This window comes from Pleurodeles waltl, chromosome 2_1, assembly GCF_031143425.1.
Source record: "Pleurodeles waltl isolate 20211129_DDA chromosome 2_1, aPleWal1.hap1.20221129, whole genome shotgun sequence".
In the NCBI taxonomy this organism is placed as follows: Eukaryota; Metazoa; Chordata; class Amphibia; order Caudata; family Salamandridae; genus Pleurodeles; species Pleurodeles waltl.
Window position 1 is genome coordinate 37,510,938 of NC_090438.1, and position 25,401 is coordinate 37,536,338.

Sequence of the window (25,401 nt, forward strand, 5' to 3'; positions counted from 1 at the left end):
GGTCTCTCCTGTCTCATCACGTCTCACTCTCAGGAGCTCTCCTCTCGCACTGAGTGCAGGGGCTGGTCTCTTGGGGTCTCTCCTGTCTCATCACGTCTCACTCTCAGGAGCTCTCCTCTCGCACTGAGTGCAGGGGTGGGCCTCTCTGTGTGTCTCCTGTCTCATCGCCTGTCTCACTCTCAGGAGCTCTCCTCTCACACCGAGTGCAGGGGCTGGTCTCTTGGGGTCTCTCCTGTCTCATCACGTCTCACTCTCAGGAGCACTCCTCTCGCACTGAGTGCAGGGGCTGGTCTCTTGGGGTCTCTCCTGTCTCATCACGTCTCACTCTCAGGAGCTCTCCTCTCGCACTGAGTGCAGGGGCTGGTCTCTTGGGGTCTCTCCTGTCTCATCACGTCTCACTCTCAGGAGCTCTCCTCTCGCACTGAGTGCAGGGGCTGGTCTCTTGGGGTCTCTCCTGTCTCATCACGTCTCACTCTCAGGAGCACTCCTCTCACACTGAGTGCAGGGGCTGGTCTCTTGGGGTCTCTCCTGTCTCATCACGTCTCACTCTCAGGAGCTCTCCTCTCACACCGAGTGCAGGGGCTGGTCTCTTGGGGTCTCTCCTGTCTCATCACGTCTCACTCTCAGGAGCTCTCCTCTCGCACTGAGTGCAGGGGCTGGTCTCTTGGGGTCTCTCCTGTCTCATCACGTCTCACTCTCAGGAGCTCTCCTCTCGCACTGAGTGCAGGGGCTGGTCTCTTGGGGTCTCTCCTGTCTCATCACGTCTCACTCTCAGGAGCTCTCCTCTCGCACTGAGTGCAGGGGCTGGTCTCTTGGGGTCTCTCCTGTCTCATCACGTCTCACTCTCAGGAGCACTCCTCTCACACTGAGTGCAGGGGCTGGTCTCTTGGGGTCTCTCCTGTCTCATCACGTCTCACTCTCAGGAGCACTCCTCTCACACTGAGTGCAGGGGCTGGTCTCTTGGGGTCTCTCCTGTCTCATCACGTCTCACTCTCAGGAGCTCTCCTCTCGCACTGAGTGCAGGGGCTGGTCTCTTGGGGTCTCTCCTGTCTCATCACGTCTCACTCTCAGGAGCTCTCCTCTCGCACTGAGTGCAGGGGTGGGCCTCTCTGTGTGTCTCCTGTCTCATCGCCTGTCTCACTCTCAGGAGCTCTCCTCTCACACCGAGTGCAGGGGCTGGTCTCTTGGGGTCTCTCCTGTCTCATCACGTCTCACTCTCAGGAGCTCTCCTCTCGCACTGAGTGCAGGGGCTGGTCTCTTGGGGTCTCTCCTGTCTCATCACGTCTCACTCTCAGGAGCTCTCCTCTCGCACTGAGTGCAGGGGCTGGTCTCTTGGGGTCTCTCCTGTCTCATCACGTCTCACTCTCAGGAGCTCTCCTCTCGCACTGAGTGCAGGGGCTGGTCTCTTGGGGTCTCTCCTGTCTCATCACGTCTCACTCTCAGGAGCTCTCCTCTCGCACTGAGTGCAGGGGCTGGTCTCTTGGGGTCTCTCCTGTCTCATCACGTCTCACTCTCAGGAGCACTCCTCTCACACTGAGTGCAGGGGCTGGTCTCTTGGGGTCTCTCCTGTCTCATCACGTCTCACTCTCAGGAGCACTCCTCTCACACTGAGTGCAGGGGCTGGTCTCTTGGGGTCTCTCCTGTCTCATCACGTCTCACTCTCAGGAGCTCTCCTCTCGCACTGAGTGCAGGGGTGGGCCTCTCTGTGTGTCTCCTGTCTCATCGCCTGTCTCACTCTCAGGAGCTCTCCTCTCACACCGAGTGCAGGGGCTGGTCTCTTGGGGTCTCTCCTGTCTCATCACGTCTCACTCTCAGGAGCTCTCCTCTCACACCGAGTGCAGGGGCTGGTCTCTTGGGGTCTCTCCTGTCTCATCACGTCTCACTCTCAGGAGCTCTCCTCTCACACTGAGTGCAGGGGCTGGTCTCTTGGGGTCTCTCCTGTCTCATCACGTCTCACTCTCAGGAGCTCTCCTCTCGCACTGAGTGCAGGGGCTGGTCTCTTGGGGTCTCTCCTGTCTCATCACGTCTCACTCTCAGGAGCTCTCCTCTCGCACTGAGTGCAGGGGCTGGTCTCTTGGGGTCTCTCCTGTCTCATCACGTCTCACTCTCAGGAGCTCTCCTCTCGCACTGAGTGCAGGGGTGGGCCTCTCTGTGTGTCTCCTGTCTCATCGCCTGTCTCACTCACATGATAGCTCCTCTCACACCGAGTGCAGGGTTGGTCTCTGTGGGTGTCTCCTGTCTCATCGCCTGTCTCACTCACATGATAGCTCCTCTCACACCGAGTGCAGGGGCTGGTCTCTGTGGGTGTCTCCTGTCTCATTGCCTGTCTCACTCTCAGGATCTCCTCTTACACCGCATGCCGGGCCTGGCCTCAGGGTCTCTCCTGTTCTGATCTGCAATAAATGCACTGCAAAGAAAAACAAACACACACGCTGTATATCGTGCGCACTGGAGTCGCGGGTAACACATCTCAACTCCTGCACTCCGACGTTTATTTTTTATTATCTCCTCCTCCGGAAGTCCTTTTCCCTTCCCGGTAGGTGTTCCGTGGCCGGTCTCAAAACAACTAGACCGTCACGGAACATAACATCCCTCCCCAAGTTGGATCAAAAGTTGTTCTGCACACAAGGTCTTTTAGCTTCTGGCTGGGTGGCAGATTGGGTCTCAAATTGTACCTCCCCATCTGGGATCTGGTCTCCCCTCCCTGGGTCACTGGGGCAGTACTCACTGGTTGTCTCAAACCGCTTGGTCCAGCCGCCGGTGGCAGTTCACTCTCACGATCTTGTTCAGGGCTCTCGATGGCTGAACAGTCACACTTTGATCCTCCACTTCCTGATCACCGGAAATCTCCCCAAACGTTGCTTTATTAAACCACAAGATGTTCTGTGTCACCTGATCACTCCCTTTCTCTGCTGTCACCATGGTCCCGGACACCCTCGTCATCCCAGGTTCATAGAGTGTGTGGAATTTCCATCCAGGCTTCCGATCTTTGACAATCACCTGGTCGCGGATTCGAATGTCTCTTGCCCTGGCCCGCCTTCCTCTGCTCACTTTATCATTGACTTCTTTCCTCTTGGCTTGTGTCTGCTTCGGGTGATAGGGGGTGGGTTTCCACCCGGGGGCAGTAGGCATGGTATCTCGCCTTGGCCCTGCAAGCATCAGCTATCAAGGAGTCTGGCCGGATGTACAGTGAGGGGTTCCTCTGTTTTCTCGTAAAAACTGATGAAGGCTGAGTTCCGGGTCAGCGATTTCTAATACGGCAATCCTAAGGGCCTTGTTAAGCGTGCGCATGAACCGCTCAACCTCTCCGTTGGCTTGAGGCAATACCGGTGTGATTCTTCTGTGCCTGATGCCCAAACGCCTCATCATGTCCTGAAATTCCCGTGGAAGGGTGGCCCATTGTCCGTCTTAAATTCCAACGGGAGACCGAACATGGCAAAAATCATTCAAGAGCTGGACCCGCCTGTGTGAAAGCAGTGGACGCAATGACCTCAACGATGGGATACTTAGAATACCCATCTATGGGCGCCAGGGTGGTCCTGCCGTCCGGAAAACTTCCGAAGTCCAGACTGACGTGGGCCCAGGGTTTTGTACAGGCTTCTTCTGTCAGGTTTGGGGCTGGTGCTTCCGGGCTAGCGGTTAACTGACATGCTGGGCATTCTCGCACGCATTGGTCCACTCCCTCTTCGAGTCCAGGGAACCACACCTTTTCTCGCATAAGCGCCTTCATTTTTGTCATTCCTTGATGTCCTCCATGGGCTAATAGGATCACACGAAGTTGTAGTTGGCTGGGTATTACGAGTCGGTGCCCTCAAATAAGAAGACCATCTGCTATCAAGCTTAGCTCATTCCAGACTCGCCATAATTTTGTTAGACGCTCCCGCTCAGCTGGGGTCCACTGATCCGTGTTCCGGAGGAACTGGTGCCATGACCCACCTTCCATCGCCTGCTTCACGCACAGCAGCACCGCATCTTCAAGGATCGCTTCTGAGATCTCCTTCATGCTGAGGGTTTTGGGACAACTCCTCTGGGCAAGCGCATGCACATGCGTCTCAGTGTCTGCCTCGTCTTGATTGGGGACTTAAGTCTGGTCTGGAGGGTGCCGAGATAGGAAGTCCGCGGGGTTCTTGGCCCCTGGTTAGTACACCACCTCCATGCCATAGTAATGCAGCTGGATGGCCCATCTTTCGATCCGCGGAGGCGGATGTGGTGCACTCCCCTTGAACAGGGGGACAAGTGGTTGGTGGTCTGTGACCACTCGGAAAGGTCTTCCTTGGAGGTATAGGTGGAAATGCACGCACGCCCATTTGATTGCCAGGGCTTCCCTCTCGGTCTGGGAGTAACGCTGCTCTGTTGGTGTCTAAGCTTTACTGGCGTACGCTAAGGGAGCCCACCGACCTGGTTCGCTTTCTTGGGTCAGCACTGCCCCGAGGCCTACTGTGCTCGCATCAACAGTCAATTCGGTCTTCTTCACTGGGTCAAAATATGTCATCGTAGTGTCACACAGAAGAGCCTTTTTGAGTTCTTGGAACGCTTCTTCTTCTTGGTTCCCTGATGCCGACGGTGCGTCCGCTTTCGTGAGGGCTCAGAGTGGCTCTGACAGCGTGGCCAGTCTTGGGATGAATCTGCTACAATATGTTACCATTCCCAAGAAGCTCCTCACTTCAGTCACAGTTTTTGGGGTGGGGGCTTTTCTGATGGCACTGGATTTTCAGGGATCTACTTGGATGCCTTCCTGGTTGAAGACATATCCGAAAAAATTATATTTCTGTCTGGAAGAAAACGCACTTGTCTCGATGGAGAGTAAGACCATGTTCCGACAATCTTTTGAGGGTGTCTCTCACCTGCCGATGGTGGTCTTCGGCTGTTGCGGAGTATACCAGTATATCGTTGCATACGTTCATTATGCCTTGTAAGCCTGAAAAGGTTTGTCGAATGGCATCTTGAAATACCTCCGCCGCTGATGATACGCCGAAACTCAGGCGCTTGTACCTTCTCAGCCCAAGGTGTGTCGAAAACGTGGTGATGTATCTGCTTTTCTCCGCCAGTCGGAGTTGGCGTTTAGGTCTAATTTGGAAAACCACCTAGATCCGTTTAAATCAGCTATTATGTCGTCTTTAGTTGGTGTGATGTGCCTTTCACGCTTAATGGCCTGGTTTGGCAACCTCGTGTCGATGCAGAGGCAGATTTTTCCTGGTTGTTTCGGCTTCTCCGCGATCACCATGGGCGATACCCAGGGAGTGGGGCCGGATACCTTTTCGATGACTCCCTGTTCTTCAAGGTTGGCCAGTTCTTGTTCTACAAGGGGTCTTAAATGAAATGGTATTCGCCGGTGTCGTAATGCAACCGGCTTCACAGCCTTGTCAATGTGTAGCTTGATCGGGGGAGCTTTAAGGCAGCCAAGGCCTGCAAATAGTTCAGGGAATTCTTTTAGCATGTTGTCGATTTGGCACGACCGAATACTTCTTGCAAATGTCACTAGACCCAGCTCCTCTGCCGCTTCACTGCCAAGCAGAGTGTCCGCCTCTCTGTCGACCACATGGAATGTGGTGTCTATCGTTCTTTCCTCTGCCTGCACTGTTACTGCCATGCATCCTTTAGCGGTAGAGGTGTGCAACTTCCGTAGGTGAATATTTTAGTGCTTGATGGTGCCAAGGGTGGACGGGGTTGGAGGCGGCGATATTGTTGCACTCCCATTACATTGACTGAGGCACCTGTGTCTATGAGGGCTTTGACCGGGGATCCTGCTACTTCAATCATGCACGTGGGCTGAGGTCGCTGGTGCCTCTTTAAATCATTTGTAAATGATATTAGAAATACTTCTTCCTCTTCGTCTTCTTCTGGGGATGAGTTCTCTAATGCATGGCGCGATGATGGGTAATTTGCCCCCGTGTCATATGGCTCTGATGGGTGGACGCCTCCCTCTTGATCCTCTTCCTCTCACTCCTGATTCAATTTTCCGCAGTTGGAACATGTCCTCCCTTGCGCCGAACAGTCTCTTGGGTTGTATTCATCAACTTGCCAGTTCCCGGAGGCGAATCTGGGTTCAGTTGTGGATCCAAATGTGCATTCAAGGCCCTCACCCCGGCTCGTAGTCGTCGTGGGCACCTGTGTTTGGTAGGTGTCTGAAGAGTTTGTATACTTCGTCACCCACAAAGTGTAGGAGCAACGACCTCTTGACTTCTCCATCCTTCTCACGGGTGGCCACAAAATAGTTCTCCAGGTGCGCAACCCACACCTTCCATCTAGGTAACTGTGTGGCGGGATCTGCAAGCTCACTGAACGGCGGTAGTGCGCCTGTCATTGTGTGTTGTGGCAGTTGATGGGTGGCCGGCGCTGGTTCATCGGCCATAATGAATGTGCTATGCGTGCTCGTTGTCTCAGGTTCACCTCTCTCAGTCTGTTGTGTCGTGGTTTGTCACAAGCTGTTGACGTTTTGGTTGGCGCAGTGTCACTTTGTGATGTGCTAGAGTGTAACGTTTTCCTTACTTCTCCCTCCTGGGTTTGGTGTCGGTGTATCCCCCTGATGGGGGTCTTGACACGTCATCTGCCTCGTCCTAGCAGGTATTCATGCGCAGCACGTGATCCTGAATCTGTGCGTCCTGCGTCTTATCTGGACACTTCTCTGGGCAGCTGGCTCACAGTCTCACTATCCGTAGCCCAAATAGCAGCAGCAGGTGTCCTCGTGGGTGATCTGGCCTTCTCTCCGTACATACGCCACAGCACGCGTCCAGCGCGTGTCAACAGGTGTGTCAGAGACCACCCTCGTCGCCAGTGTTCTGATCTGCAATAAATGCACAGCAAAGAAAACAAACACACACGCTGTATATCGTGCCGCACTGGAGTCGCGGGTAACAGATCTCAACTCCCGCGCTACGACGTTTATTTTTTATTATCTCCTCCTCCGGAAGTCCTTTTCCTTTCCCAGTAGGTGTTCCGTGGCCGGTCTCAAAACAACTAGACCGTCACGGAACATTACATCTCCTCTCATACCGAGTACAACGCCTGAACTCTCTGGGTCTCTTCTGTCTCATCGCATGTCTCACTCTCAGGGTCTCTCCTCTCACACAGAGTGCAGGGGTGGGCATCTCTGTGTATCTCCTGTCTCACTCTCAGGGTCTCTCCTCTCACACTGAGTGCAGGGGTTGGTCTCTCTGGGTCTCTTCTGTCTCATCGCATGTCTCACTCTCAGGGTCTCTCCTCTCACACAGAGTGCAGGGGTGGGCATCTCTGTGTATCTCCTGTCTCACTCTCAGGGTCTCTCCTCTCACACTGAGTGCAGGGGTTGGTCTCTCTGGGTCTCTTCTGTCTCATCGCATGTCTCACTCTCAGGGTCTCTCCTCTCACACAGAGTGCAGGGGTGGGCATCTCTGTGTATCTCCTGCCTCACTCTCAGGGTCTCTCCTCTCACACTGAGTGCAGGGGTTGGTCTCTCTGGGTCTCTTCTGTCTCATCGCATGTCTCACTCTCAGGGTCTCTCCTCTCACACAGAGTGCAGGGGTGGGCATCTCTGTGTATCTCCTGTCTCACTCTCAGGGTCTCTCCTCTCACACTGAGTGCAGGGGTTGGTCTCTCTGGGTCTCTTCTGTCTCATCGCATGTCTCACTCTCAGGGTCTCTCCTCTCACACAGAGTGCAGGGGTGGGCATCTCTGTGTATCTCCTGTCTCACTCTCAGGGTCTCTCCTCTCACACTGAGTGCAGGGGTTGGTCTCTCTGGGTCTCTTCTGTCTCATCGCATGTCTCACTCTCAGGGTCTCTCCTCTCACACTGAGTGCAGGGGTGGGCATCTCTGTGTATCTCCTGTCTCACTCTCAGGGTCTCTCCTCTCACACTGAGTGTAGGGGTTGGTCTCTCTGGGTCTCTTCTGTCTCATCGCATGTCTCACTCTCAGGGTCTCTCCTCTCACACAGAGTGCAGGGGTGGGCATCTCTGTGTATCTCCTGTCTCACTCTCAGGGTCTCTCCTCTCACACTGAGTGCAGGGGTTGGTCTCTCTGGGTCTCTTCTGTCTCATCGCATGTCTCACTCTCAGGGTCTCTCCTCTCACACAGAGTGCAGGGGTGGGCATCTCTGTGTATCTCCTGTCTCACTCTCAGGGTCTCTCCTCTCACACTGAGTGCAGGGGTTGGTCTCTCTGGGTCTCTTCTGTCTCATCGCATGTCTCACTCTCAGGGTCTCTCCTCTCACACAGAGTGCAGGGGTGGGCATCTCTGTGTATCTCCTGTCTCACTCTCAGGGTCTCTCCTCTCACACCGGGTAGCCCCTGACCTCTCTGGGTTTCTCCCCGTCACAGTGGCACAGGCCCCTGGTGGCATCCAGTTCTGTTTGTGTTCCCCTGTTTTGCCTTTCAGTTCCTTGTCTCTGAGCTTGTACCTGGTGAGTGTCTCTTTTGCCTCTGGCTGACAGAGAGGGTCTCTTCTGCTGGGCCCCGCACACGCGCAGGCTCCTGGAAAGGCCCCTGGGCTGTTATGTACCTGCTTTCACCATGGGTGACAGGCCTGCCTCCTGGGAAGGACCGGTGCCGTGAGACCCACCGCCAGTGATATCTTCCTGCCTGGCACGTGTGCTTTGTAGAGCTCTGCTCTGTGTGTCTGGGTGTGTGTTTGCGCTCTGTGTGCCTGCTGATAGTGAGTTTCTGTCAGTTGTACCCACATGAAGCCAATAATTCACCCCCCCAACCCCATTTTGGACTTCACTCGCAGCGGGTGTGCTGCCCAGACCTGCCCTCACTGCCTGGGCAGTTGCTGGGCAGTATGGTCCAGATCTGTGGGCGAGGAGGCTCGGGTGCCCCAGTGTGGGGTCGTGTTGGTCCCCAGACTTCACTCCCGCATACACTGGTTGCTGGTTTCACTGTCCAGTTGTTTTTTCAGTAGTTTGATGGTTGGTTGAGTTTGTCCGGCTGGTTCTTCGTGGTGTATGATACAGGGAGAGGGATGGTTTGTGGTGATTTGACAGCTGCTTGGCGCTCCCCTGGACACTTAGAGGACAAGGCTGTATAGGTAAGATATTTGTTTTATTTTTGACTTTATTTAGTTATTTATAATTTTGTGTTTTTAAACGTTCTCCTGCAAGGCCATGCTTACTTTGGCACTCAGTTTGAGGGTGAGTGAATCTGGAGTGAGTGCACCAGGGGTTCCCTGCACCAAATTCTGGCGATTGCAACTTTTTTCATCAGAATGGTGACTAACTGCACAGACCCGGTAATTCCTGCACCTTTGTTGGTGCAGTTTTCCCCCAGTGCAGTGGGCAAGTCATTGACGTGTCCCACCGGCGTAAATGGTCAGCGTAAGCGCCTGTGTGTGTGAATATCTGTGTGTGTGTGAATGTGTGTGTGAATATCTGTGTGTGTGTGAATGTGTGTGTGAATATCTGTGTGTGTGTGAATGTGTGTGTGAATATCTGTGTGTGTGTGAATGTGTGTGTGTGTGTGAATATCTGTGTGTGTGTGAATGTGCGTGTGTGTGTCTGTTGGGGGGAGGTATCACTGGACAGGTTTAACCTCACACCCCTACCTCTCCACACACACACTCTACATTCCTGCGGGGGTGGGGCCGGGCTGCACCTCTGCCCTCAGCCTGTGCACCCCGGTGGCCGGAGTGTGCACCCCCATAAATCCACAGCCAGGCTCAGGCGGGTGGTGGGAGTGCACCTGGAATTATCCCTCTGCATTAAATTCCGCAGCTTGTAATGGAGGTTTGAAGTGCAGAGGCCTCCCCGGGAGGGAGACGGATTCACCACACAGCAGGCGTCTGATATCAGCGCCGAGCAGCAGGCGCCCTGGGGAGGTGTCCAGGCGCGGCCGTCGGATCATTAATATATATGTTAAACACGGCCTGGCTGTCAGGCCATTAATATGTATGTTAAACACACCGGGCTCCCTCCCCGCCACTGTGTAAAGGCTCCTTCCCGCCTGGTGTTTAGCTTAACATGTTTTAAAAGGTTCTTGTTATTTTTAGACATGCCTCGATGTACTAGAAAGCAGGGCATGGATCAGGGAGCTACAAAACACAACGGTTTAAGTGTGGGCGGGTCTTGCCGGGTCTCAGACTCGGCAGTAAAAACTAGCTTTGAAATGGGCCCCTTTAAAAGCACTTTATTCACATGCAAAACAAACACACTGCTCGATTTCTTAGCAGTGACTCTAAAAGCACTGGAGGCAGTGCTTAATTTGTAAATAAAAAGGTGCCGGTGCCCAAAGCCCTCTTCTTAAACAGCGGCTGCTGCAATTAAATGTGCGAATACTGAGGCAGTGTAACCCTGAAGCCATCTCGGCCTCTTCAATCTATTTAAAGCCACTCCCTGCCCCTTCAGCTCACTCTTGCAGCTTTCTGCTTACTCCATTGTGACACTTTTTTTGTTTTTCTCTCCCTCCGTCTTTCCCATATGTGCCTTTTGCTTGCAGCAAATGCTTGAGGCAGAAACAAAAGCACCGGCCCTCAAAAACAAGTGCCGGTGCTCAGAACCGGAAACAACAAGCACAAATTAAGCACTGACTTGAGGCAGTCTCAGGTGTGCGGGTTCGAGTCTTTCAGCCTCTGCGCCTTGTCCTGATAGCCCCGGACCATGGATGCAGTATTTATCTGTGACCCCTGTAAGCAGCGCTTGGAGGGCGGTTCACTGATGGACATTTCGCATGTTTCACTTTAGATGTTCCATGGTATTCTCTGCTCATATTTTTAATGCACCGAACTAAGGGTCTGTGCGTTACTGGGCGGGTCACACAACAGTATGTGGTTGTGACGGTTCGGTATTTTGCGATGTAGCTCATGTACTAAACAGTCGCACGCAAAATGGATATTCGCAGGAGGTCACAAAACGTTGGGCCAGTTTTACAAGTCCCGTGTGCCACACTTGCGTCATTTTTTTTTACGCTAATGTGGCGTTAAGGAGGCCGTTTCCCCTGCCATATTTATAAAGTGGGGCAATGCACGCATTGCGCCACTCTGTAACCCCTTGCCTGTGCCAGGTATAATGTATGCAGAGGTCGCAGGCAGGCCTCAAGGAATGGCACAGAGAAGTCTGCAAGATTTCACTGCAACATTTTTTCCTACATTTTAAACGCCTGCTCGGGCAGGCGTTAAAGTGACGGGCCTATAAGTAACCTTCGGCCTTCCTAGTGCTTTTCTGCAGTAGCGCCATCATGTATGGCGCTAATCCAGCAAAGTGCCACAATAGCGTCATAATTTATGAAAACGAGTGCCATGGTGGGATGCATTGTAAATATGGCACACCCATGGTGTCGCTAGGTGGGGCAGTGCAAGAAAAGTGGCAATTCGGGACCGATGCAACACTTTCTTGTAGATAAGGCCCTTTGTGCCTCATGAATATTAACAAGTCGGAGGGTATTTGAATATGAATGTAGGGATGGAAGCCTGCAAGGGACAGTAGATCCATTTCTTTGCTATGAACATTCTTTAAAGCTGCCCGTGGTCCTAAACACCAGAACGAAAGACATTGTGAACAGCGTGCAACGGGCCCCCAAGGACTTGTGGCGGGAATCATGAGTGGTGCGTGACTGCAGCTGCATCCTCAAACTACTGATGCACACCGGTGAGACTCACAATGACGATTTGTGATTCCAGTGGGTGGCAAACCCTTTTGGGAGTAGGAAATACTTAATTGATTTTTGGTAAAGTACCGTCCCAAACCCTGTGGTTTTGCAGATCATGGGCATTAAGGCCACTATCTAGCTTTGTACATCTGGCCCCAAACCCCTTACAGGAGGAGTTACCTGGGGAAGATACACATGTATGACAATCATTCATGCTCTTGCCTTCTGAATCTCTTCCAGGTCCCCTTCTTGCAAGGTAATCACCACCAAGTGTGGGTGGTTCTGGTCCATAAATTGTAAGAAAAGAGAATTTCGAGTTCCCTGGCCTTGGACAATCTTTGAATAATAGAAAAAAAACTGAAAATGATGGCAAGTCATGTTCTGACGTAACCAGGTCCTCTTAAGCAGATCCTTCTCCAGCCATCATAGGTGCCTTGCTGCACCCCGGATCTCCTGATGAGTCTGGGGTGCTCCTTCAGTGTCCCGGGGGGAGGGTGGGCAGGCATTAGTGTTGGGTTGAACACAACAAGTAGGAGACGCAGTCTGTGTGGCTCTGAAGTTCTGGAGAGGGCGCTTGCGCTGTGACCCTTCTTATGTGGACATCGTGTTGTGTCTGCATCATCACTTATGATGCTCCCTTCCTTACAGTCAGTGCAGATTTCATTGGAAGCTTTAGTAATCTTTGGTCCAGTCTTCCAAGGACCATGGTTGACGGAATTCCCCCTTCTGACACAAGCCTGTGCACTGCATTTGAGCTAAGCCCTCTCGGTGGTGGAATGGAATGCAGGATTGCTATTGCACGGGCCCTGCCCATTGGTCATTTACTAGAGATAAACAGATAAGCCAAAGGGGCACTTTGTGTTTTTTTTTGGTATTTATTTCCAGAGAAAGGAATGAGGGTTGGGCAGTGTCCTACCTTGGGTGCTTGTGTCTATATTTGGAATGTGACAACCTTGCGTGTCCAATCAGAAGCTGTGGAGACATCATGTGGACCTGAAACCATCTCTAGGAAGCGGGACATGGTTTCATCTGGAGGCTCCAAGGCGGGTGTTGGGAAATGTAAAAACCCTTCCTTCTAGGTGTTTACAGACTTCCGGATTGTCTGCGTCTTTGGCCATTTCTTGAGTCCATATCTAGTCATGTTGGACTGAAATAAGCCTCAAGACCATTACATTCTATTATGAAGTGTTTGGAAGAGCTGTGGTGATGGGTTTAATGTTGGCGACTCGGGCTTTCCGGGTACATCCTCAGAAGCCAAATTGTTGTTCGCAAATTTTGCAGCATAGGCGTTGGCGCACCCTTAAATTGCAATTTCCTTGGGCCTTTCAATACCAATCTCCTTTCACCCTGTCTTTTTAAATGCAGTCTTGGTAATCTTTGTGCATATTGTTTAATTCAAAAACTAAAGAATGAAATAAGCCATCAATGAGGCTGACTTCTTTCAGTCTTCATATCCTCTTCTGGGACTAGGATGCAGAATCAAATCTCCAGTGGCCAAGTCAATTTTCTTCTCATTGTTATTGACCTAATTAGCAATTACTCAGATGTCCTCTTAGTTGTTTTGTGGTTATTTCTTTTTTCAGTCCCGGAACACTTTGGTTGGAGTGTGATGAATTACACTGAGTACTTTTGGCTAATTATGACTCCAGGTACACTTGTTATATCAGGATTCAAGTCTCTCTTTAAAAAAAAAAAATATTTTGACCTTCGTAGTAGAGAAGTACTTTTCCTAATGTTGTCTTCCCTTTGTATGGTTAACATTTCTGTTTAAAGTTATTATTTTTTTAGTTGGGAAAATGAGATCTGGTTATGGGATGTGGCCTTTATCCCTGTCACAGGCACCGCATGACAGTTTCAGTGCAGTATAATAGCAGGGGAGTGCCAGCCATCTTTGATTGGGCTATGTTTTGTGGTCGGCTACTGTGATCAGGCAATGGCAGCCATCTTTGATTGGACTATGTTGTGTGATCCACCTCTGTGATCCGGAAATAGCAGCCATCTTTGATTGGGCGATGGTGTGTGATCTGTTACTATAAATGGGCAATGGCAGCCATCTTTGATTGTACTATGTTATGTGATCTGCTCCTGTAATCAGGCAATGGCAGCCATCTTTGATTGGGCTACGGTATGTGATCTGCTCCTATAATTGGGCAATGGCAGCCATCTTTGGTTGGGCTATGCTGTGTGATCCGCACCTGTGATCAGGCAATGGCAGCTATCTTTGATTGGGCTGTGTTGTGTGATCCATTCCTGTAATCAGGCAATGGCAGCCATCTTTGATTTAGTTTACTAGGTCCATGTGTGATGAGCTGCTCCAGTCGAGATTGTGATTTGTGGGGTTGCATTCTGATAGGTCACTGCGCAATGCTGGGTTTCTGATTTCCTGTCTGTTGGTTGCAGGCTTTCTGACCACATGGGACTTGTCTGTGGTGTATTGGGGTACTGTCAGAATGGGGTGTCACAGGGATTCCTGATTTCCTGTGCTGGTTGGAGGGTTCTTGAACAAGTACAACCAGCCTGTGATGTGTTGGGGGTACAGTCAGAATGAGGTGTCACAGGTGTTTCTGATTTCCCGCCTGTTGGTCGCAGGGTTTCTGACCACATGGGACTTGTCTGTGATGTATTGGCGTACAGTAGGAATGGGGTGTCACAGGAGTTTCTGATTTCCTGTCTGTTAGTTTCATGTTCTTGAACACGTGGGACCAGTCTGTGATGGGTTGGTGTACAGTCAGAATGGGGTGTCATAGGGGTATCTGGTTTCCTGTCTCTGTTGATTGATGGGTTGGTGAACATGTGGGACCAGTCTGTGATGTACTGGGATACAGTCAGAATGGGATGTCGCAAGGGTTCATGATTTCCTGTATCTGTTGGTTGCAGGGTTCTTGAACACGTGGGACCAGTCTGTGATGTGTTTGGGTACCGTTGAAATGGAGTGTCACAGGGGTACCTGATTTCCTGTCTGTTAGCTTCACGGTCCCTGAACACGTGGGACCAGTCTGTGATGTGTTGGGGTACAGTCGGAAAGGGGTGTCACAGGGGTTTCTGATTTCCTGTCTCTGTTATTTGAAGGGTTCTTGAACACCTAGGACCAGTCTGTGATGTGTTGGGATACAGTCGGAATGGGGTGTTGCAAGGGTTCCTGATTTCCAGTCTCTGTTGGTTGCAGGGTTCTTGAACATGTGGGACCAGTCTGTGATGTGTTGGGGTACAGTCGAAATGGGGTGTCATAGGGGTTCCTGATTTCCTGTCTGTTGGTTGCAGGTTCTTGAACCATTGGGACAAGTCTGTGATGTGTTGGGGTACAGTCGGAATGGGGTGTCACAGAGGTTTCTGATTTCCTGTTTCTGTTGTCTGAAGGGTTCTTGAACACATGGGACCAGTCTGTGATGTGTTGGGGTACAATTGGAATGGGGTATTGCAGGGGTTCCGAATATACTATGTCTGTTGGTTGCAGGGTTCTTGAAAACGTGGGACCAGTCTGTGATGTGTTGAGGTACAGTCGGAATGGGGTGTTGCAGGAGTTCCTAATTTCCTGTCTCTGTTGATTGAAGGGTTCATGAACACGTGGGACCAGTCTGTGATGTGTCAGAATGGGGTGTCGCAGGGGTTCCTGATTTCCTGTCTGTTGGTTGCAGGGTTCCTGAACACCTTGGAGTAGTTTGTGATGTGTTGGGGTACAGTCGGAATGGGGTGTCACAGGGGTTTCTGGTTTCCTGTCTCTGTTGGTTGCAGTGTTCTTGAACACGTGGGACCAGTCTGTGATGTGCTGGGGTATAGTCGGAATGGGGTGTCACAGGGCTTCCTGATTTCCTGTGTCTGTTGGTTGCAGGGTTCTTGAAAACGTGGGACCAGTCTGTGATGTGTTGGGGTACAGTCGGAATGGGGTGTCACAGTGGTTTCTGATTTCCTGTCTGTTGGTTGCAGGGTTCTTGAACACCTGGGACCAGTCTGTGATGTGTTGGGGGTACAGTCGGAATGGGGTGTCACAGGGGTTTCTGATTTCCTGTCTCTGTTGGTTGCAGGGTTCTTGAAAACGTGGGACCAGTTTGTGATGTGTTGGGGTACAGTCGGAATGGGGTGTCAGAGGGGTTTCTGATTTCCTGTCTCTGTTGATTGATGGGTTGGTGAACATGTGGGAACAGTCTGTGATGTACTGGGATACAGCCAGAATGGGGTGTTGCAAGGGTTCATGATTTCCTGTATCTGGTGGTTGCAGGGTTCTTGAACACGTGGGACCAGTCTGTGATGTGTTTGGGTACCGTCGAAATGGAGTGTCACAGGGGTTCCTGATTTCCTGTCTGTTAGTTTCACGGTCCCTGAACACGTGGGACCAGTCTGCAATGTATTGGGGTACAGTCCGAATGGGGTGTCCCAGGGGTTTCTGATTTCCTGTCTCTGTTTTTTGAAGGGTTCTTGAACACCTAGGACCAGTCTGTGATGTGTTGGGGTACAGTCGGAATGGGGTGTTGCAAGGGTTCCTGATTTCCTGTCTCTGTTGGTTGCAGGGTTCTTGAACCTGTGGGACCAGTCTGTGATGTGTTGGGGTACAGTCGAAATGGGGTGTCATAGGGGTTCCTGATTTCCTGTCTGTTGGTTGCAGGGTCCTTGAACACCTGGGACCAGTCTGTGATGTGTTGGGGTACATTTAGAATGGGGTGTCGCAGGGGTTTCTGATTTCCTGTGTCTGTTGGTTGCAGGGTTCTTGAAAACGTGGGACCAGTCTGTGATGTGTTGGGGTACAGTCGGAATGGGGTGTCACAGGGGTTTCTGATTTCCTGTCTGTTGGTTGCAGGGTTCCTGAACACCTGGGACCAGTCTGTGATGTGTTGGGGTACAGTCGGAATGGGGTGTCACAGGGGTTTCTGATTTCCTGTCTTTGTTGGTTGCAGGGTTCTTAAACACATGGGACCAGTCTGTGATGTGTTGGGGTATAGTCGAAATGGGGTGTCACAGGGCTTCCTGATTTCCTGTGTCTGTTGGTTGCAGGGTTCTTGAAAACATGGGACCAGTCTGTGATGTGTTGGGGTACAGTCGGAATGGGGTGTCACAGGGGTTTCTGATTTCCTGTCTGTTGATTGGAGGGTGCCTGAACACCTGGGACCAGTCTGTGATGTGCTGGGGTACAGTCGGAATGGGGTGTCACAGGGATTTCTGATTTCCTGTCTCTGTTGCAGGATTCCTGAACACCTGGGACCAGTCTGTGATGTGTTGGGGTACAGTCGGAATGGGGTGTCACAGGGGTTTCTGATTTCCTGTCTGTTGATTGCAGGGTGCCTGAACACCTGGGACCAGTCTGTGATGTGCTGGGGTACAGTCGGAATGGGGTGTCACAGGGGTTTCTGATTTCCTGTCTCTGTTGTTTGAAGGGTTCTTGAACACCTAGGACCAGTCTGTGATGTGTTGGGGTACAGTCGGAATGGGGTGTTGCAAGGGTTCCTGATTTCCTGTCTCTGTTGGTTGCAGGGTTCTTGAACATGTGGGACCAGTCTGTGATGTGTTGGGGGTACAGTCGAAATGGGGTGTCATAGGGGTTCCAGATTTCCTGTCTGTCGGTTGCAGGGCCCTTGAACACCTGGGACCAGTCTGTGATGTGTTGGGGTACAGTTAGAATGGGATGCCGCAGGGGTTTCTGATTTCCTGTCTCTGTTGGCTGCAGGGTTCATGAACACATGGGACCAATCTGTGATGTATTGGGGTACAGTCGGAATGGGGTGTCGCAGGGGATCGTGATTTCCTGTCTCTCAGGGTTGCAGGTTCTTGAACACATGGGATCAATCTGTAATGTGTTGGGTACAGTTGAAATAGGGTGTCACAGTAGTTCCTGATTTCCTGTCTGTTGGTTGCAGGTTCTTGAACCATTGGGACAAGTCTGTGATGTGTACAGTCGGAATGGGGTGTCACAGTGGTTTCTGATTTCCTGTTTGTGTTGACTGAAGGGTTCTTGAACACATGGGACCAGTCTGTGATGTGTTGGGGTACAGTCGGAATGGGGTGTTGCAGGGGTTCCTAATATACTCTGTCTGTTGGTTGCAGGGTTCTTGAAAACGTGGGACCAGTCTGTGATATGCTGGGGTGCAGTCGGAATGGGGTGTCACAGGGATTTCCGATTTCCTGTCTCTGTTCGTTGCAGGGTTCTTGAACACGTGGGAGCAGTCTGTGATGTGTTGGGGTACAGTCGGAATGGGATGTCACGGGGATCCTGATTTCCTGTCTCTGTTGGTTGCAGGGTTCCTGAGCACCGGAGACCAGGCTGCTAAGGGGAATTACGGCCTGCTGGACCAGATCCAGGCCCTGCGATGGATCAGCGAGAACATCGCCTTCTTCGGGGGGGACCCCCTGCGCATCACCGTCTTCGGGTCCGGCATCGGTGCCTCCTGCGTCAGCCTGCTCACCTTGTCGCACCACTCCGAAGGTAGGCCCCTGGGGGCTTACACTGCTCCCAGAGCTGTGCTGGGGGGCTGAGGGGTACTGGCAATGGCAAACACCTACTCCGGGGCTCGGTCTTGGGCATGGGGGAGAAAATGAGGGCGCCGAGGGTCGGGCGAGGCTTTGGACGATGGCATCAGGTACCCGCAGGATGTATGGGTGACTGTGGCTTCAAGAACCCCTAAACATACTCCCATCACCCCATTAACAGCAGAATGGCACTTCTCAGCAGGGTGTCTCTACCTTTTGTGAATTAGACCAGCACTTCTCGCCAGGACTGACGTACTTTTCACAAACACTTCTTTAATTAAAGGTACAGCAAGGGTGCAACTTTAAATGTACTTTACCAACCCTTCTCTGCACCGTGGCTTTGACTTTACCAAACTGTGCCACTTCTCAGCAGTGCTGTTGTACTGTTTCTGAGTCAGCAGTAGCACTCCTCAGCAGGGCTGCTGTACTGTTACTGAGTCAGCACTAGCACTTCTCAGCAGTGCTCCTGTACTGTTACTGAGTCAGCACTAGCACTCCTCAGCAGTGATGCTGTACTATTACTGAGTCAGTACTAGCACTCCTCAGCAGCCCTGCTGTACCTTTACTGAGTCAGCACTAGAACTTCTCAGCAGTGATGCTGTACTATTACTGAGTCAGCACTAGCACTTCTCAGCAGTGATGCTGTACTGTTACTGAGTCAGCACTAGCACTCCTCAGCAGCCCTGCTGTACTGTTACTGAGTCAGTACTAGCTCTTCTCAGCAGTGATGCTGTACTGTTACTGAGTCAGCACTAGCACTCCTCAGCAGGGCTGCTGTACTGTTACTGAGTCAGCACCAGCTCTTCTCAGCAGTGCTGCTGTACTATCACTCAGTCATGACTAGCACCTTTCAGCAGTGCTGCTGTACTGTTACTGAGTCAGCACTAGCACTCCTCAGCAGTGATGCGGTACTGTTACTGAGTCAGCTCTAGCACTTCTCAGCGGTGCTGCTGTACTGTTAACGAGTCAGCACTACCACTCATCAGTGCTGATGTACTGTTACTGTACTAGCAGTGCTCAGCGGCGCTGCTGAACTGTTACTGAGTCATGACTAGCACCTCTCAGCAGTGCTGCTGTACTGTTACTCAGTCAGCACTAGCACTCCTCAGCAGTGATGCTGTACTGTTACTGAGCCAGCACTAGCACTCCTCAGCAGTGCTGCTGTACTCGTACTGAGTCAGCACTCGCACTTCTCAGCAGCGCTGCTGTACTGTTACTGAGTCAGTACTAGCTCTTCTCAGCAGCGCTGCTGTACTGTTACTGAGTCAGCACTAGCACTCCTCAGCAGTGATGCTGTTCGGTTACTGAAGGAGCACTAGCACTTCTCAGCAGCGCTGCTGGCTGTACTGGTACTGAGTCAGTACTAGCACTTCTCAGCCGCCCTCCGTAATGTTACTGAGTCAGCACTAGCTCTTCTCAGCAGTGCTGCTGTACTGTTACTGAGTCAGCAGTAGCACTCCTCAGCAGCCCTGCTGTACTGTTACTGAGTCAGCACTAGCACTTCTCAGCATCGCTGCTGTACTGTTACTGAGTCAACACTAGCACTTCTCAGCAGTGCTGCTGTACTATTACTCAGTCATGACTAGCACCTCTCAGCAGCGCTGCTGTACTGTTACAGAGTCATGACTAGCACCTCTCAGCAGCGCTGCAGTACTGTTACTGAGTCAGCACTAGCACTTCTCAGCAGTGCTCCTGTACTGTTACTGAGTCAGCAGTAGCACTCCTCAGCAGCCCTGCTGTACTGTTACTGAGTCAGCACTAGCACTTCTCAGCAGCGCTGCAGTACTGTTACTGAGTCAACACTAGCACTTCTCAGCAGTGCTGCTGTACTATTACTCAGTCATGACTAGCACCTCCCAGCAGCGCTGCTGTACTGTTACAGAGTCATGACTAGCACCTCTCAGCAGCGCTGCTGTACTGTTACTAAGTCAGCACTAGCACTTCTCAGCAGTGCTCCTGTACTGTTACTGAGTCAGCACTTGCACTTCTCAGCAGTGCACCTGTACTGTTACTGAGTCAGCACTAGCACTTCTCAGCAGTGCACCTGTACTGTTACTGAGTCAGCACAAACACTCCTCAGCTGTGCTGCTGTACTGTTACTGAGTTAGCACTAACACTTCTCAGCAGCGCTGCTGTACTATTACTGAGTCAACACTAGCACTTTTCAGCAGTGCTGCTGTACTGTTACTCTACTAGCAGTGCTCAGCGGCACTGCTGTACTGTTACTGAGCCATGACTAGCACCTTTCAGCAGTGCTGCTGTACTGTTACTGAGTCAGCACTAGCACTTCTCAGCAGTGCTGCTGTACTGTTACTGAGTCAGCACTAGCACCTCTCAGCAGCCCTGCTGTACTGTTACCGAGTCAGCACTACCACTCATCAGTGCTGCTGTACTGTTACAGTACTGGCACTGCTCAGTGGCGCTGCTGTACTGTTACTGAGTCATGACTAGCACCTCTCAGCAGCGCTGCTGTACTGTTACTGAGTCAGCACTAGCACCTCTCAACAGCGCTGCTGTTCTGGTACTGAGTCAGCACTAGCACCTCTCAACAGCGCTGTCAGCACTAGTCCTCCTCATCAGCGCTTCCATAATATTGCTGAGTCAGTACTAGCACTTCTCAGCAGCGCTGCTCTACTGTTACTGAGTTCTCAGTAGCACTCCTCAGCAGTGCTGCTGTACTGTTACTGAGTCAGCACTAGCACTTCTCAGAGGTGCTGATGTGCTGTTATTGAGTCAGTACTAGCACTTATCAGCAGCGCTGCTATACTGTTACTGAGTCAGCACTAGCACTCCTCAGCAGTGAAGCAAGCTGAGGCTTCAAAGAATACCAGTCAGAAGGGAGTGCAACCAGGCCGGACCCTCATCTTATACCCCACAGATAGTAGGCTTAAGAGAGGAATTTCCAGATGTCCAGGGATGGAGTTGATGAAAATTAGCAAAACCAGGGGGGGTGGTTTAGCCAGACATTGCTCCTGTGGAGATAAATCATCCATCTTGGAATGCCAAAGTGCAGTGCCTTATGGGACAAGAAGATGCCACACTTTGGAGGAAGTTGTCATACCTCTAGGTTGTACCCTGCAGCCCATTGGACAAGAATCCCCAGTGGCTGTCCCACAAGATGATGGAATAAAAGTGGCTGATCTGCATTGGAATTCACATCTGCTGCCTGAAACCTCAAGAAGAAGAATGACTGCCCCCTTCTGGAACCCTGGTTTGTAACTCAGAGGCCTGGAAAATTAAGGACTGCCTGTTGCACACTGGAACCACAGCCCAAAGGACTGTGTCTTGCTTGAAAAAGGACTCAGGAGTGGACTCCCTGAAGCAACAGGTTAAAAGAGCTATTCTGCACCAACGTCCACAAACGTCCCCAGCCTGGAGTGCGTCCAGTGGACATGCAAGGATTTGGCCAGGTGCACTGTGGGAATTGTAGTCCCAGCATCCCAAGGAGCAACTCAGAGACCCTGGAACCTTGGATTGGGGTGTTGGATCAGTTTCCTGCATCAAACTTCCACAAAAGTACCCAGCCTAGAGTGCGTCCAGTGGATTGCTAGGATTTGGCCAGGTGCCTTGTGGGAATTGAAGTCCCAACATCCCAAGGAGCAACTCAGAGATTCTGGAACCTTTGATTGGGATTATGGACCAATTTCCTGCATCACAAAACACTTCTGGAAGTAAGTGTAAAGTGTTACACTGCAGGCAGCTGGAATTCTAGACTGTGCCCAGTCCAGTGCAACCTTTGGTCCAAGGGCTATTGGCTTCTAAACACTAGTTACTTTTAATCATATCTCTGGTTCCCTGTATAGGATTTTTGTCATTTTGGTGTCATTCTAAAGTTGAAAATATTTACTATTTTTATAAATCGAAGTGGGATTTTTTTTAATTGTGTGTTGTGTCTTACTTATTTACTGTATTGGTGTATTTACATGTTTTACATACCTGTCTCCTGATTTAAGTCTGACTGCTCGTTGCCAAGTTACCAGGGGTTGAGCCAGGGGATACTTTGTGGGACCTTGATTGAGCACAACCCTGGGTTGGGGGTGTACTGCCAGTGGTAGGTGTGTACTTACTCCTACCAATACCCTACCTGTAACAACTTAAAAGTGTAGTTCTGGCCTTTTATAGTTATTTGGTTGCACTGCCATCCTTAGGCCGTGTCTTCCATTGCCTCATTGATGTGCTGGGCCGCCACCCGCAGCACCTTGTGTCTGGGATGTTCACAGTCATTAATTTCTCTTCCGAAGCAGCATCAACAGCAGAGCTAAAAGGGTAGTTGTTTTCTTTTGTGGACTTAGAGTGGCAGCTTTTGTTTCATCTTGTCTCAAAATGGTGGCTCACATTATTCCCAGCCAATGACAGGCAGCAGTGAAACTATCTTATCTGATAGAGACTTCTAGTTGCAGATTCCTTACCTTAGAATTTTCCCCAGGCGTCAGACTAGATCCGGAGATTTTTCTTTGAGCAGTACACTTGCGGGTCGGTAGGTGGTGTCGGTCGACTCTGCGGGCATCGTTGGCGTCGTAGTCGCCGTGATGACGTCTGGAGTAGTATATAGACACCGCCCTCGCGCAGTGACGTCAGTTCTTTTCTTTCCGCACCACCCGCTGATCCGGAGAAGAGCTACCCTGGTCTATTTTTGACCGAATTTGACCGTTTTGTCGAGTTTTTCTGTGAAATTTGGTGCGTCGAGGATGTCCCTGAAGACCGGTTTCAAGTCGTGCGTGGACTGTCATTGTACGATGTCGGTGACGGATCCTCATCTGGTTTGTCTGTGGTGTCTCGAGCGCGACCACGACCCGAAGTCGTGCTCCGAGTGCCAGGCCATGCACCCGAAGGCTTTCAGGGAGCGGTCCCTAATGCTTATGGCGGCCGGGCACTCGACTCTGTGTCGGTCCCGGTCTCTCTTAAGAGGAAGGTCTCGAGACTGGTTGTGTCAGCCATCACCACTCGTCTTCTTCCAAATCCTCAGGTCAAAAGAAGAAGAAGAAGTCGGAGAGATCACTTCACCCTGTCGCTCGGCCGACGTGACGCGGGAGGAGCATCCACGCACAAGGCCTCCGTCCTCAGAGCCTGCGTCTGGGTCGGCTCCGCGCTTCCCCAAGTTTCCCGGAGCGACCCCCGCCCAGCTTAAAGAGTTTTATGAGGCCATGTGCCTCATTTTTGGGCGGTCCGACCCCGATACGGCGGCTTCGGGCCCAAGGGGTTCGGCTGAGGGGCCTTCGTGTTCCGTGGCTGCGGATTCAGCTCCATCCACTGAGGTCCCATCCGGATCCGCGCACGGATCCGCACCAGCGCCAGTCGCACTCTTGAGACCTTCCCCGGCACCGGGTCGATTGTCGACGCTCCCAACGTTGGTAGTGCCCACTATCGACATCAACCCAATTCTAATCCCCGACGACTTGGAGTCAGTGCAGCATCGGCCGACGCCGCCTTCGACTTCGAAGGGGCCTATTCACCCCACGTCGGATTCGGACCCTTTTTCTTATGGGTACAAAAATGGGGAGGTCTTGGAGGGGTCCCTGGACCCTTATGAATACCAGGCTGACCCTTCTATGGTCTGGGCTCAGGAATTGGGCAAAGCCAGTGGTCCGGATACTTCTCCTGACGCTGGCATGCTGTCTCCTCCAACCATGGTTACGCAGGAGGGAGCAACTTATGGTATGGTGGTCAGTAGGGCAGCTGAGGTCCTTGGTCTTGAGCTTCCCACTGTTGAGGTCAGGTCTAATCTCCGGAATAGTTTGGCAAGAAGTTATTTTCTTCCTCCAGTCTCGCGCTGCGGTCTGTGAACACTGCATGCCTTTTGGGCCGCTATACCCACTCTTTGTGGGATACGGTTGTGCAAGTCCTGCCGCAGATACCGGAGGAGGCCAGTGCTATCGGCTCCCAAGCTGTGAACGATGGGAGAGATGCGGCAAAGTTCACAATCCGTTGTGGGCTAGACACGACCAACTCACTGGGCAGATAGGTTGCTACGACGGTGGCCTTACTACGCCACGCTTGGTTGCGTACTTCTGTTTTTTCTGGGGATGTCCAACAGTCACTCACCGACATGCCCTTTGATGGCTCACGTCACTTCTGAGATAAAGCGGACTCAGCCTTGGAGAGATTCAAGGATTCCCGGGCTACCGCTCAGTCCCTCGGTCTTTCTCTGCCACTCTTCCTCCATAGTCCATTTTTCGCCCCTTTCGTGGCCACGGAAGGGGCTCCCTGTCGTGTCCTCCACCCAGCAACCGTGCCACCCATGCTGTTCAGCCTCTGCATGGCCGGGGATGCGGAATCCCACATGGCCGTGGGACAGGCCATGTGGGATTCCGCCTCTACCCCCGCTGCAGCCTCCAAACCCTCTTAGTACGTCCCCTCACTCCCGTCCAGTTGGTGGCAGGATTCACCATCACCGGCCCCACTGGGAAGACATCACCACGGACAGGTGGGTTTTGCAGATAGTTCGAAAGGTCTACTCCCTCCCTTTCGAATCTGCTCCACTAACCATGCCTCCATCCTTCAGTCACCTTCCAGCAGATCATTTGGCGCTTCTCCGCTAGGAAGTCGCAGCTCTCTTGGCCAAGGGAGCTATAGAAAAAGTCCCTATGCCCGAAGTTGGTCGTGGTTGTTATTCCCACTACTTTGTGATACGAAAAAAGGACAAGGGCTTACGTCCTGTCCTAGACCTTCGGGACCTAAACTACTTCCTCAAGAAAAATGCTCACCCTGGCTCAGGTTCTGTCTGCCTTGGACCTAGGAGACTGGATGGTAGCGTTGGACTTGCAGGATGCTTATTTCCTCATCCCCATCCTGCCTGCCCACAGACGTTACCTTCAATTCGTGGTAGGTCACAAGCACTTTCAGTTTACCGTGTTCCCCTTCAGCCTTACCTGCGCCCCTTGGGTGTTCACGAAAGTGATGGCGGTGGTTGCAGCTCATCTGCGCAGGTTAGGAGTCTCAGTCTTCCCCTACGTCGATGACTGGCTGTTGAAGGCGGACTTGCCCCAGAAAGTCCTCTCCCACCTTCAGACTACGGCGAACCTCCTGCACACACTGGGGTCCACTATAAACGTGCCAAAGTCACACCTGACTCCCTCTCAGACACTCCCTTTCATCGGAGCTGTTCTGGACACATTGCAGTTTCGGGCTTATCCTCCCGAAAAGCGAGTCCAAGACATTCAGGCTCCGATATTTCAGCCTCAGTCTTGGGTTTCGGTGAGGCTGACTCTGAGGCTGCTGGGCCTCATGGCCTCCTGTCTCCTGCTGGTGACACATGCCAGATGGCATATGCGGGCTCTGCAGTGGGACCTGAAGTTCCAGTGGGTGCAGCTTCAGGGGAATCTCTCCGACATGGCCCAGATCTTGGAGGGGACTGCGAAAGACCTGCAGTGGTGGCTTTCGAATCCACATTAGGT

General features: G+C 51.8%; 1 protein-coding gene across 1 annotated transcript in view; it reads left to right on the forward strand.

Annotated features, from left to right (window-relative positions):
* Positions 1-25,401, forward strand: part of NLGN3 (neuroligin 3) — a 474,172-nt gene that overhangs the window by 329,458 nt on the left and 119,313 nt on the right. Inside the window, exon 5 of the mRNA XM_069209374.1 lies at positions 17,778-17,963. Coding sequence (XP_069065475.1) covers positions 17,778-17,963 — 186 coding nt within the window. The remainder of the gene's footprint in view (positions 1-17,777; positions 17,964-25,401) is intronic.